The sequence below is a fragment of the Orcinus orca genome, chromosome 19 (assembly GCF_937001465.1).
Source record: "Orcinus orca chromosome 19, mOrcOrc1.1, whole genome shotgun sequence".
NCBI classification, from domain to species: Eukaryota; Metazoa; Chordata; class Mammalia; order Artiodactyla; family Delphinidae; genus Orcinus; species Orcinus orca.
Window position 1 is genome coordinate 52,106 of NC_064577.1, and position 14,129 is coordinate 66,234.

A 14,129-nucleotide genomic window follows, 5' to 3' on the forward strand; every position below is an offset into this window, starting at 1 on the left:
AGTCAGTACCTTATCTTGAGCTATAAAAATGAGAAATGGTAAACACCAAAGAATAGAAGAGTGGGAAGTGAGGAATACCTTAACTTAGTGACTTAATCTCTCTCAAACAAAACCAAACATATAAATAAATCTCCCAACCAAATCATTTTATTTGTAAGAAAAGGAGGGCAGAGGTTTATTTCCTCCTTAAAGAAACAGGTATACGCTGTAATATATACAGCTTTAAATCTGTCAATCATACCTCAGTAAAGCTGGAGGTGGGGTGGAGAGTAAAATCTATTAAAAAAAACAACCAAACAAAAAAGAATAGGCAAAAGTTACTGAAAAAACAGTACTATGAAATTGCTTTTTCAGTGTTACTTATTGACTCAATGGCTTATGCTTAATCTTTAACCTAACCAACTTAATATGATAAAATTATACATTTTTTTCACCTCAGGATACTTAAAGCAACAAGGAAACACCTGTACTTACAGTCATGATAAAAAACAACTCCAACTCTTAACACCCAAATTTTACAATAGGCCCTGTTATCTTAGCTAAGCACTAAACTAAAATTCTTTTTTCTCATCTGTCGTATCTTTGAAACTAACTACACATTTAAAAAGGGTCAGATGCCCTGAGAGAAAAGCAGCAGCTCAGTCTGGAAGCTACAGAGAAAGGCTATTACAATTCCATCACTGGCTAGTTAAAAACAGGCAATCACTGCCTCTCCTGCCCCAATAACTGTGTCTGGACTAGGCAACTCTTTCCAACTAATAACTTTCATGATTTAACCAGTTCTAAGAAAAGTTCTTAGGCAAATCCAGGTTAACTGGAGATAAGAGAACACTATCTAAAAGGCAGGATTCTTGAAGGCTGATCTTAAGCTTCCAAAGGAAGTTCATTCCTCACATACTCATATTCCCACCAGGGCACCCTGAATCAAAGGAAGTAGTGAGAGCCACCAGAAGTTCATCTCTTCCAGAAGATGATGGATAACTTTTCCATTTAGTCACAACAGACGGTACTAACAGCCGCTAGGAATCTAGATGCTTTGAGAACACTTTCTAGTAATTCCAGGGATAGAAAAATCTCTCTAACTTTGGAATGAGACTCTTTGCAAGAGCACTGTCAGAGAGGTTAGTAAGACAATGACATTCTGGCAGTGAAAAGCACAAAATGACTCTTCTGCTACCAAAATAGCTCTGAAAATTGTCTGCATTAATACCATAAGCAGGTGGCTATTCCACAATGAGAAAAGAAAAAGGAAAAAGTTAAGTAGTGGTGGTAAGTTAAGAAGTGTGGGAGTAAAAAAAAAAAAAGATGTAACACATCAAGATCCAATAAACAGATTTTCCCATTTCTCAAATGGAGCAACAGAAGTATATATTAAGTATGTGAAACAACTGAACTGGCAGAACCAGAAGTAGAAACCAGGATTAATTAACTTCTTGCTATAACAACTAGTCTACTAAATGATTTATCAGTGGTAACTATATGAAGCAGCATTCAGTAAATAAAAACAAGGAAGGCCAATTAGGAATTTGGCTTTCAGAGACACTTCTCTGACACAGCATCTGTTTCCTTCTGTTCCTGTGAAGCACTGGTCATACTGTACAAATTATTTTAGTAACTATCCTTGTGAAATCATATGGTCCAATCTGACTCAAAGTAGAACTGTAGGGACTTCCCTGGTGGTGCAGTGGTTAAGAATCTGCCTGCCAATGCAGGGGACACGGGTTGGAGCCCTGGTCCAGGAAGATCCCACGTACGGCGAAGCAAATAAGCCTGTGCACCACAACTACTGAGCCTGTGCTCTAGAGCCCAAAAGCCACAACTACTGAGGCCACGTGCTGCAACTACTGAGGCTCGTGCGCCTAGAGCCCGTGCTCTGCCACAAGAGAAGCCACCGAAATGAGAAGCCCCCATGCACCTCAATGAAGAGTAGCCCCCACTCGCCGTGACTAGAGAAAGCCCACACGCAGCAATGAAGACCCAATACAGCCAATAAATAAATAAATAAATAAATAAAATGCCAAAAGAAAAAAAAGCAGAATTGCACGTAGTCAAGTAGTAAGAACAAATATGGAGCTCTGAATCCACAATATCGTTGTGCACAGAAGCCATCATTAATTGCAACAAACTTCTGAATGAGGAAAAACAATACAGGCTTGGTGACTGATGAAGCAGTGCATTGTAAGTTGTAGCCCTTAATACCTACTGGAAGGCTGCAACCAAGCTAGAACCAATCTGCCCTCTAAGACCACAGAGAAGCTCTTCAAGAGGACTTCCAAGTAAAGATCAACTCCCTGCCCTAAAGCAGAAACCTGCTAGTCAACAGTTCTGCCTATGTGCACAGAAGTCCTGACAACTTTTCTGTCATCTCATTTTTAATATAAATAGGCAGCAATTTACTGTAAGTATGGTATACACTTCAATTAAAAAATCATATATAGACATGCAACCATCACCATAAAATACTCCAGATAATTAAATTTAAACTGCAGAAACAAAACCGAAAACTGTAATTCACATCACAAGAGATTTAAGAAACTATTGCAACCACAAAAAACGGAATGCTATGAAAAAGTACCCATAACAAGAAACAGCAATGAAGGGAGGTTGTATGGAAAGACGGCTGTGCAGAAGACAAGAAAGCAACCACCCAGACTGCAGTAAGGACTGGAAGGACAGAGGACTGGAAGAGAGAAGGGTCTAGAACAAAAGAAAAGTTTTATTAATTTGATATTATGCTTGAAAAGCTGGAAGAAGACAGGAGTGCAATGAAGGCACAATGAAATTAAAAAAAAAGACAAAGGCCATTATAAACTACAGAAAAAACAAAAGCCTTTATAAGAAAGAAAACGCAATCATTTGATTGTGTAGGCTCTACATATTTACAGGCATAATACGCACAGCAAGCTTTGCAAGACTCTAGTTGATAGAACAAGAAATAAAGGTATATTATCTCAATTTACAAAGATAATATAGGAACAAAAACCTCATGATATAACTATACAGGGGATCTATACAGAACGGTAGAAGTAGGAGTGATGGAGTATATGAACCAAGTTGCTTCTCTCATAGCGGAAAGTTAATAGACAATGTCTACAATTGGTAAATCAATAAATAGTAGCATAAGGATATTAGAGATATGGAAGTAATCAAAATAACTAAAACTAGGAACAGAGTTAAACATGATTCCCTCGGGAAAGAGAGGGACCAGGGACAGCTGTTTTTCATTAAAAATTCTTTCATATTTTAGCAACGTGCTTTATTATTTTGATAAACTTAAAAATGTAAGGAAAGAGGTGAAGAGAATACCCAGAGTGCCACAACGTGATCACAACTACCACAGGACACTTGCCTCCACCTTGATGGCACACCGTCCAATGGCCCGCACAGCTCTGCGCACAAAGTCGACATCCACCTCTGTGGCATATTCCTTCAGTTCTGCCAGAACCTGTTAAAAATCCATGAAGTGAACAATCATTAAGGATTCTCCAACAGCAATTTCATGGCCTAGGTTTTTCTGAAGGCCAGATCTTAAGATCTAAGTTATTAGATCTTAACTTGAATCTACTTTAAGTCTGACCTGAGCAATGTTGGCTTGGGATGCCAAACGGATCATGATGTCCAATTTCTCTAGTTTCACATAGATGGGATCATTGTACTTCACAAAGAAAACTTTGATCTCCTGCTTCAAGATTTCAGGCCTGTGGTACACAGAAACAGAAGATAGGAAGGTGAGGCATATATTGATATATCCTTCTGAGTCTGCATTAATACCTAACCTGTGCTTCTCTGCTCTCCATTCACACACTCCACTCCAGGGAAAAAAAACTCACAAACTTCCTCTACACCCCTCTAACCAGATCCATCTGGCAGACTATTTTTATCCTTTTTAAGGAGTAAAGTATATATTGCCAAGAAGAACCACTGGAAGAACAACAACCTGATCTAAATTACAGCCTGAACCATATTAAGCAGACACTAGCTATCATACAACTAAGAGTTCCTTCAGAAAAGAAACTAAATTGTAGAGCAACACCAGGCATTCATTGTAGGAACACTCTAAAATCAACTGTTAGCCTCCTGACCCTGGGCAAGTTGCTCTACCATACAGTATTTTCATTTCCATACATTAAACAGAGTTTTAACACAGTCCTCTTTAATAATGATGTTATTAAGTTTAATTCAAAATTACAAACACTTTAATCATCAATTAATTTTTTCCCAACCTTTTCTGGACGATTAGGTTGATGTTCCTCAGGGCGACGTACTGCACCTCTGGCTCCCCAGACAGCAATGTGACAAGTGGAGGGGCCAACTTCTTCAGCAGCATATTGTAGTAGTCAGAGTCCTTGGGTAACAACTCTAGAAATTTCATTAAGACTTTAACTGCTGAAAGCACCACTGCTGAGTTGGCGTGAGATAGCCAAGGAGTTACCCGCTCACAGATACTGAGGACAGAAAATGAAAATTAGTGCCTTAAATTATAATTTCTTTGCTCAATCCAATCTATAAGGTAATGTTGTCAGAGGTTCCCATGGCTCAGAAATTAGAAAATCAGTTAGAAAAGTCAAAACTCCATACATAGGTAAATTTGGGATCCAACACTGTGGACGCCTCAATCCCAGCAAACTACAAACACAGCAGGGATATCAGAAGACTTTAGGAAACCAGCAATAAGGGATGTTCAAACTGGAAGGGAACTAGCCAATACCCCAAACACCTGAAGCTCACACCATTTACCTTCCTATTTTATAGTCGTCTCTGTCTCCCCATATTATGTAAGGGCTCCCTGCCTCACAGCCCATTTCTCCTCAGCCTATAGGAAGTCAAATTAAGCATTCTGAGAGTTATTTCATAGTGAGAGATATCAACCAACTGTGGCTGAAGTTTCACTGTAAGATGCAGAAGGAGATGAGGTGACAGGGAAAACCACCCAACCTCTTGCATTCAGCATAATAAGGGAATCTCGGGAAGGCTGTTTGTTTGTTTGTTTTTAACAACACACCACCACTGCAATACTCTCTCAACCTCATCCCCTTCTCCTAGTCCCTGCCACCTACACTTAAATGTCTCATAAAATATAGAATATTTAGTTATCCATTGAGGGTTCTTCAGAAATTAACCTAATTTTGATAGCTCTTAGGCAACGTGAGTGGCTAGCTGACTCAGTTAAGGACACAAGGTAAGTAAGTTGTGTTTTTCTCCCTTCCTCCTGTATCTACTTGGCTGACTCCCTGACCTCCTTTAGGTATTTATACAAATGCTACCTTCTCAGGGAGACCTTTCCTGACCACCCAGCATTTGTTAGATCTCCTCCTTACTTTATCTTTCTTGTTAGCACTTATCATCATCTGACCTATTATATGCTGTATTACGTATACATATTATATATACTTCTGCCCTATCCCTCAGAATAAGTGTTCCATAAGAGCTATGATTTTTGTCTGTCCACTGCTATATCCTCAGAGCCTAGAACAATGCCTGGCATACAACATGGGCTCAATAAATATTTGCTGAGTGAATGAGTAAGTGTGAGATGTCAATGACCAAGAGAAAATAAAATTGTATGTAAAGTTCTTTCCAGAAGGTATTTGTACTTTCAGTGATGGAAAGAAACTATCAGGGTGAGCTTTGGTTAAATCCAGAGGGAACAATTTCCCAGACAAGTGAAGAGCACTTACATTATAGTAGCTCGAGCTTTAGCCGGGCAAGGAAGGTTCCTATCTATCATAATTAAAATGAAGAGCCAGGGCTTCCCTGGTGGTGCAGTGGTTGAGAGTCTGCCTACCGATGCAGAGGACACGGGTTCGTGCCCCGGTCCGGGAAGATCCCACATGCCGCAGAGCGGCTGGGTCCGTGAGCCATGGCCGCTGAGCCTGCGCTCCGCAACGGGAGAGGCCACAGCGATGAGAGGCCCACGTACCGCAAAAATAAATAGATAAATAAATAAAATAAAATGAAATGAAGAGCCAACAATTCTTCAGAATTATTTTGCCTAGTACAGTGCCTATATACACAAAATGCTCAATAAAAACTGATGATACTTCCAATTCTGTAAACTAAAATGTATGTATGTGTATGTGAAATTTAGTAGTCAGTATCTGATAGTCAAAGAAAATCTGCAACACTAAAGTGGTAGAGAGCTGAGCAGAAGAATCCAGGTGTGCCTTCCAAAATCTTCTCCAAATTCAGACTGATGTGATTCCTATATCTAACGGAAGACATCATACATTTTGCTGGCTCCAACACAGTTTCTCTAGTACTAATTATAGGTAGAAGGTACAATAACTACAATAACTAGTACCAAGCCACCTACTATGTATCTAAAAGAACGAAAATTTTGTTACTACAGTGAGAGATGCTCAAAAAACCTTTGTTTGCCAAATGGCTAGGAATTGCTGTATGGGAGATGTGAGACCACGATGAGGGAGAGTTTCTTCAGAGGGTTGTAACTATACTGTTCAAAGAAGAAATGAAAAATACACATCTCCTCTTAGGAAGAGCTATTTTTTGCATGGTTTACTCTACCACCTAAAATGTTCCTAAATACATTGAGAAAATACCACAGGATAGCAATATATATCCCATAAGCCACTGATTTTCTCAACGTAACAGACCCTTATGCTAATACAGACTTACTAGAAATTATTGAACCGGGCAAGACTCCTAGATACTATCCAGAAAAACAGACTGACCTCTGAGCCTCCCGGTCATCTTTAGGGTTGTAATTAGACAGGCAATCCAGGATGAAAATCTGGCCCCGTTCGGTACACTCATTCAGGGCTGTCAGTAGCTTATTAATGTTCTGTGGATTCAGATCGAGTAAGTTGCTGTTTGGGTGAGATTCACTGATTTCAGATAATGCTGCTACAGCATTAGCCACCACCTGGGAAAGAAGCAGATATGACCTTGATTTGTCAAGAACAGTACAACTATTTCTCTGGATCACTTCATAGATCTCAACCCATAACCGTTCCTGAACATTTTACGCAGTCAGCTAGAAAGAGATACACTGCTTTCAAAATGTATAATAAACCACCAATGATGGCATATATAGCTTCCTCATGGTCAGGCAACACAGAATTAAAACAATTCACATATTAGCAGAGAGTCCCTCATGATTTACTATTAAAACAATAATAATTTTAATAGTAGTCAACACTATCAGTAGAATTAAGACACATGAACAGCTGTAAAAGAAGTGAAGGTTAGGGACTTCCCTGGCGGTCCAGTGGTTAAGACTCATGCTTCCACTGCAGGGGGGCAGGGGTTCGATCCCTGGTTGGAGCACTAAGATCCCACATGCCTCGCAGCCAAAACATGACAAAAAACACAAAACAGTGAAGTTTAAATATGAAACATGTACATTAGGCAACGGAAAGAAAAATCTAGGCCAAACAATTTTATAGGTGTATGGGCGTGCATGTACTGGGGGTGGGGGGTGATACTTCAGGTGTCAATCACACCTTAAGTCTCAGAGTAAGAAAATGTGACCCTGAAACCGTAGTTCACTGTAACATGATGTTGGGAAAGCACAGAATCTCCATGAAATTCAATTTCCTCATCTGAAAATGGGATAATTTAATCCACCTCACAGATTAGCTTTAGTTTGAGGATAAAATCAGATGACTTATGTATAAGTGCTTTCTGCAAAGCCTTATACAAAGTTAAGGTGGCAATATTACCATAGTTCATCAAGACTAAGTTGCACAGTTTTTCATATTAACATCTCTGAAGTTGGGATATATTTAATAATCAATGGCATGTCAGTTTAATAGGAGGTATTTTTCTTTCTACGTAATAGAGGAAATAATAATGCATCTTAGAATCAATGAAATATGGTACCTCAAATGTATCCTTAACTCAGGAAGTATGATAAATGAAAAATTGCTACCAAATATAAGAAAGTACACTTGTATCCTGACTTAATAGACCCAGAAATCCCTACTAGCTGCAAGAAAAAAAAGTGGACACTTTATCAAAATTACAGATTATGTCTAATTTAACTAAGAAACCTAAAACCAATGAATGATTAAAGTAATTTTAAGATTATAAAAACACCCAAAAATAAACAAAACAGACAAAAAACTATAGCTCTCTACAAACGAATTTAAAACCACATTTTGCAGTGAGGCTCTCAGCTGTCGCTAAATATTAGCACAGTAAGGCTATATATAAATATTCTGTAAGCATAAATGAGATGCAGTAGGTAGCAGCTTCATTAATTATGTATATTGAAAAGATTCTCAAAAATGTCAACTCATTTTTAGTTCTGACTGAAGTCCCTGTTAAAAGCTTGAGAAACTAAGAGTTGTATGATTATCCTTTTGCTAGCAAGAGAAGAAACATAATGGTTACAGTTTAGCTATTGATTTTAATATCCATATCACTTGGGTACTCTGCAGATTATCCCAGTATATGATTTTACCTAGAAGATAAATTCTAGAGAATATGGCTTTTTAAATCAAATAATACATTCATGACAGTATCCATTAACTAAGATAATGATGCCACAAATGGAATCACCTTCAGTTATAACTTAGTGGTCAGGACAAAAAATTCCAAGATGAAAAAAAATCAAAGGTTCACTTGGTAAGTATGATTATGGATATAATATTTTATTGTTATTAAGACAAATCGAGAAGGATTATCTAGTTCACCTATCACATGATAGCATGCATGAGGTTCTTTCCTGACTTAATTTTTGTTTGCCAACCACACCATCAAGCATGGCCTTTAGTAAAAATTAAAAAGCATGAAAAGTGAAACAATAATCTCCATCATCTCAGTGCTTTACATGCAAGGAAAAGGTACTGTGTTTCCCCTGTATAATACACTTAATACACTGGATTACAGGATAAAGGATCAAAATGTCACACTGGAAGAACAAATGCCTGTTTTCCTCTCTTGCTGCCAACACATGCCCACTCTTGGTTACCAGTTCGTCCAAAACAAATGTCCTGTCACAACTTACCATTTCTGCCAGTCAAATTTTTTTAATGTTTAAAAAAACTAAATATGAGGTCTGTTAACAGGAAATGTTGAACAGAATGAACAATTAGAACTCCTCTGCTAACATCACAGGTAACTGGAAATTAAACCACGTATATAATGCAGCTAATGAAGTATATGTTCTGGTGGTAAAACAGGCAATTTTCAATTATCACATGAAAACAAGAAAAGAAACAGGGAAAAGTAAATCTAATTAAAAGATCCAGAGAGATCAGATTATATGATTATGTTCAGAAAAGTCTGCATGGGGAAAAAAGATCACTGCCAAATGGTCACTGCACCAATGACTGACCAGAGGAGATACACCCCCAATAACAAAACTCTACTGCTATTCCTCTAAAATTCCTTCTATTCTACCTTTCCGCTTTCATCTCCTAATCTTCACTTTCATACTGCTAAGTCTTCAGAAATATACTGAGGTGGGCCCATAAAGAGCCGCTTAGAGTTCTCCTGGTCAGAAAGCCATGCTTCTCTCACTCTAATGGAAATTTAAAATGAGCATCGAATCTCAAGCAGGCAAAGACTGACTTCAAGACAGCAGCTGGGTAGCTGGGGTATACAGGACAACTCACCTGTCTCTGTGTTTCTTTGGAATTTTGTATAGAATGTAGTACATATATTATCTGTTTGTAAAAATAAACTTTAAAAATAATGGATTGAAACATGATTTACTTCCTCTTCCCAGAGAGCCTTCTCCAAACAATAATTCATTACCAAAAGAAAAAATCTGACTCTTGCAGTAACTGCCCTGGTTTACTAGTGTATTAAAACAAAGGTTATGTCTCTTTCTCTTGTACCATCACTTTGAATGTGAACTAAGACTAACATGCATAACATTTTCCCCCCTAGAAAACTGGCAGTTCTTTTAGGAAACACTGCCATGAAAAGAATAATGGCCTTTTAATTATAATCTCAGAAAAACTGGAGTTCCCAAGAAAGAAAGGGGTTTCTAAAGGAAGTTTTGCTTTAAAAATGGATTTATAAATAGGGTTTAAGTGAGTTTTCTCAGCACATTGGTTGATTTACAAAGAGCTGGCATCTAGGCTACAAAGGAACATATCCCATAGCATCAAAAGAAATTTTTTTTTTAATTCATCTTGCCTCCCAATTATGGTAAATTCTGTTCTTTGGAAGACTGCAATGAAACATTCCTCCTCCCCATACCACCCCTACCCCCTGTAAACCTAATATAATATGTATACTTTACAGATATTAAACACAAACATATACATACATACAGAAGTATGCGTGCACGTGTGTGTGTAAAATCACACTCAGTACTAGACAAATTTTTCTCTGCCTTAACTGCAGACTTCCCTTCAATTTGACAGTTTGTTGTGGACCCTTGGAGTCTGCTGAATTTTTTTTTAACGTAAGCAATTTGTGTTTTGACTTACTTTATACTATACCTAACAGATTTGGACAAAGAGATAAAAGACAATAATAGCTAAAACTTACTGAACACTTACTATGCCATTTACCTTCCCAGCAACTCTAAGGTAGCTGCTATCAAAATCCACCTATTACAGATAAGGAAATAGGCTTTAAAAATGAATTTATAAATAGGATTAGAGAAATTCAGTGACCTGCTTAGCCAACAAAGCTGGAAAGGTAAAATGCTTGAATACAAACTCAAGGCCTGGGGCTTCCCTGGTGGCGCAGTGGTTGGGAGTCCGCCTGCCGATGCAGGGGACACGGGTTCGTGCCCATGCCGTGGAGCGGCTGGGCCAGTGAGCCATGGCCGCTGGGCCTGCACGTCCGGAGCCTGTGCTCCCCAACAGGACTGCAACGGGAGAGGCCACAATAGCGAGAGGCCCGTGTACCACAAAAAAAAAAAAAAGAAAAAAAGAAACAAACTCAAGGCCTGAGTTTGATTCTAGTGTCTGAGTACTAATCACTCTGCCGCCTGCATTTATAGAAGTTCCAAGAGCTGTGAACATCAAGTGGGGAAAAGGGAAAGAAAAATCGGAGCTGGGGAGAATAATATAACCAAAACATTATTTCCAGGCAGATTAATACAAGGAGAAAAATGTATTCACCTACTTTATGTATTTCAGAGATAATCACCTCCTAGCAGCACTTCAAAGAGGCAAGATTTACTATCCAGCTACAAAATCTGATTTATAAGCTACCCCTGTCTCATATGCAGCAATTCTGAGGACATAAATTTGACATTACTTTTTTTTTTGGCTGTGCCCTGCGGCTTGCGGGATCTTCTTCCCTGCAAGTGGAGTCTTAACCACTGGACCACCAGGGAAGTCCCAGACCTCATTTTTTTTTTTTTTTAAGGAGCAAGCTGGAATGGTGGGTATGATTAAAATAAAAATGATCCTGTAAAAAAAGAACTCTAGAAGGAAATCCAGATATACATTGAGAGTGGAGTATCACAGACAGAAGCTCCTTTAGGAGAAATCTCTCACACATTTACCTGTCCCTTTGAATGATCTAATTTCACTCACTTTCATAGCCTCAGAAACCAAGAAAGATAGCACTTCCCAATATAGTGACTTCCTCCTATTAACTATATTTAGAAGACTTTCATTTCTAGCAATGACCTTCAAGGTCAAACACTCTGAACAAACACTTCAATTTTCCCGCTCAATTTACAATCCTTTTGGCTGCTGCCCCTGAAGACTTGAATAAATTGAACGCAGTAGAATGACTGACCAAAACTATTATAATGGAAAATAAAGGTGATTTGCATACTTTTATCCTCTTGAAAATCAGCAACAGTTCAGAATCTCACTTTCTTCTTTATGGAGTTGCCTCAAATAACACGTTAAAGCACAGGGCATTTATTCTAAGCATGTTTCAGTCATTATCATCTCCTTAAGAACAAAATGACTGGACTTCCCTGGTGGCGCAGTGGTTAAGAATCCGCCTGCCAACGCAGGGGACACGGGTTCGATCCCTGGTCCAGGAAGACCCCACATGCCGCGGAGCAACTAAGCCCATGCGCCACAACTACTGAGCATGTGCTCTAGAGCCCTCGAGCCACAACTATTGAGCCCGTGTGCTGCAACTACTGAAGCCCACGCACCGCAACTACTGAGCCCACATGCCACAACTGCTGAAGCCCCCATGCCTAGAGCCCATGCTCCGCAACAAGAGAAGCCACCGCGGGCTTCCCTGGTGGCGCAGTGGTTGGGAGTCTGCCTGCTAATGCAGGGGACACGGGTTCGAGCCCTGGTCTGGGAGGATCCCACATGCCGCGGGGCAACTGGGCCCGTGAACCACAACTACTGAGCCTGCACGTCTGGAGCTTGTGCTCTGCAACAGGAGAGGCCACAATGGTGAGAGGCCCGCGCACCACGATGAAGAGTGGCCCCCACTTGCCACAACTAGAAAAAGCCCTCGCACAGAAACAAAGACCCAACACAGCAAAAATAAATTAATTAATAAAAAAAAAAAAGAGAAGCCACTGCAATGAGAAGCCCACACACTGCAACAGAGTAGCCCCCGCTCGCCGCAACTAGAGAAAGCCTGCGTGCAGCAACGAAGACCTAATGCAGCCAATATAAATATATAAATAAAAATTTTAAAATGCATTGTTAAAAAAAAAAAGAATACAATGACTATACGGTACCAGTTAATTTTACAGTCATGCTTTAATCCAAGACACTGTCCAGACTGCCAACTAATAATATGCTGACTACATATGACATTCTGCAATGTTCCGTTTTTTCCCCCATCTTCTTTCCCAGAATGAGGAAGCTAAGTGAACACATCTACCTAGTGGAGTCAACACATACCGTTAACAGCAAGAGAGTCTGAATATCTGGTAACAAGTAAGATTTAAAAATTAGACTCAATAAAACTCATTACTTAGTTAAGGGGCTTACATAAGTAGCTTAAGATGTGTTTTGATGAAATGCGAATATTCACAAAGCTAAAACACTACAAATAAATATCTACAAATGGACAAAAGGCACTCCTAAGAAGCCAAGAGTTACTTGGCCCACCAGCCCTAAAATCACACAAAAGCATGCTGCAAAATGAACAAAACAAAAAATTTATTATTACACCATTATCTCCCTTTTGAGAGTAAGTAATCCCCTGCCAAATTAGAGTCTTGAGATCATTTTAAAAGGGACACTAAGAAATGAATAAGCCGTGATCTTTCGGTACACTACTGAATTACTATGTACAACAGATCCAGTTTTCAGGAAGCTGCCTACGAAAACTGCTTTAGGCATATCCTTGAACAATTATCTTTTAAAAGTAATCCTGCAATGATGTGTTAAGTAATACTGTAAATAGATTTACTTCATTTGTAGATAAGCTGCCCTCAGAATCACCCTAAAAAATAATGTCTGGCTTTAAATAATGTATACAAAAGAATTAAATATCTCTGGGACTTCCCTGGTGACACAGTGGTTAAGAATCCGCCTGCCAATGCAGGGGACACGGGTTTGACCCCTGGTCCGGGAAGGTCCCACATGCCGCGGAGCAACTAAGCCTGTGTGACACAACTACTGAGCCTACGCTCTAGAGCCTGCGTGCCATAACTACTGAAACCCGTGAGACCAGAGCCCGTGCTCTGCAACAAGAGAAGCCAATGCAATGAGAAACCCGCACACCGCAAGGAAGAGTAGCCCCTGCTCACTGCAACTAGAGAAAGCCCGCACACAGCAACGAAGACACAACACAGTGAAAAATAAATAAATAAAATTATAAAAAATAATAAAAACAGCTTTATTTAAAAAAATAATTAAATACCTTTAAAAAATGAATTCGCCGTTGAAATATTAACCCTTCTAAAATCATTAATAACCAGCACTACGATCACTATACAATAAAGAAACCTTTGTTGTTATTAAGGGCTTACTCTATACCAGGTTCACTATTAAGTGCTTTGCAAGCCCTCTTTTATTTTTCACAACGTTCCAATGATAGAGGCACTGTTTATAATCTCCATTTTGTAGACGAGGATACTGAGATGTTTAGGGAGACCACCAAGCTAAGAATGGCAGACCAGCATACACATCCAAGTCTGGTTGGTTGCAGATCCTGAGTTTTAACCCTCATGTGTTAGTACTGGAGCGAAAAAAAAAAGAAAGGTCACAGTTACAAAGCACTTTTCTGTTTTTGAGACACTTTCATAAAGAGTGAGTCAACTC

At 39.1% G+C, this 14,129-nt stretch overlaps 1 protein-coding gene across 1 annotated transcript in view; it reads right to left on the minus strand.

Moving 5' to 3' along the window:
- LOC101281493 (adaptor related protein complex 2 subunit beta 1) overlaps positions 1 to 14,129 on the minus strand; it is a 77,687-nt gene that overhangs the window by 41,156 nt on the left and 22,402 nt on the right. The window contains 4 exon segments of the mRNA XM_049701485.1: positions 3,350 to 3,445; positions 3,578 to 3,698; positions 4,224 to 4,445; positions 6,693 to 6,883. Coding sequence (XP_049557442.1) covers positions 3,350 to 3,445; positions 3,578 to 3,698; positions 4,224 to 4,445; positions 6,693 to 6,883 — 630 coding nt within the window.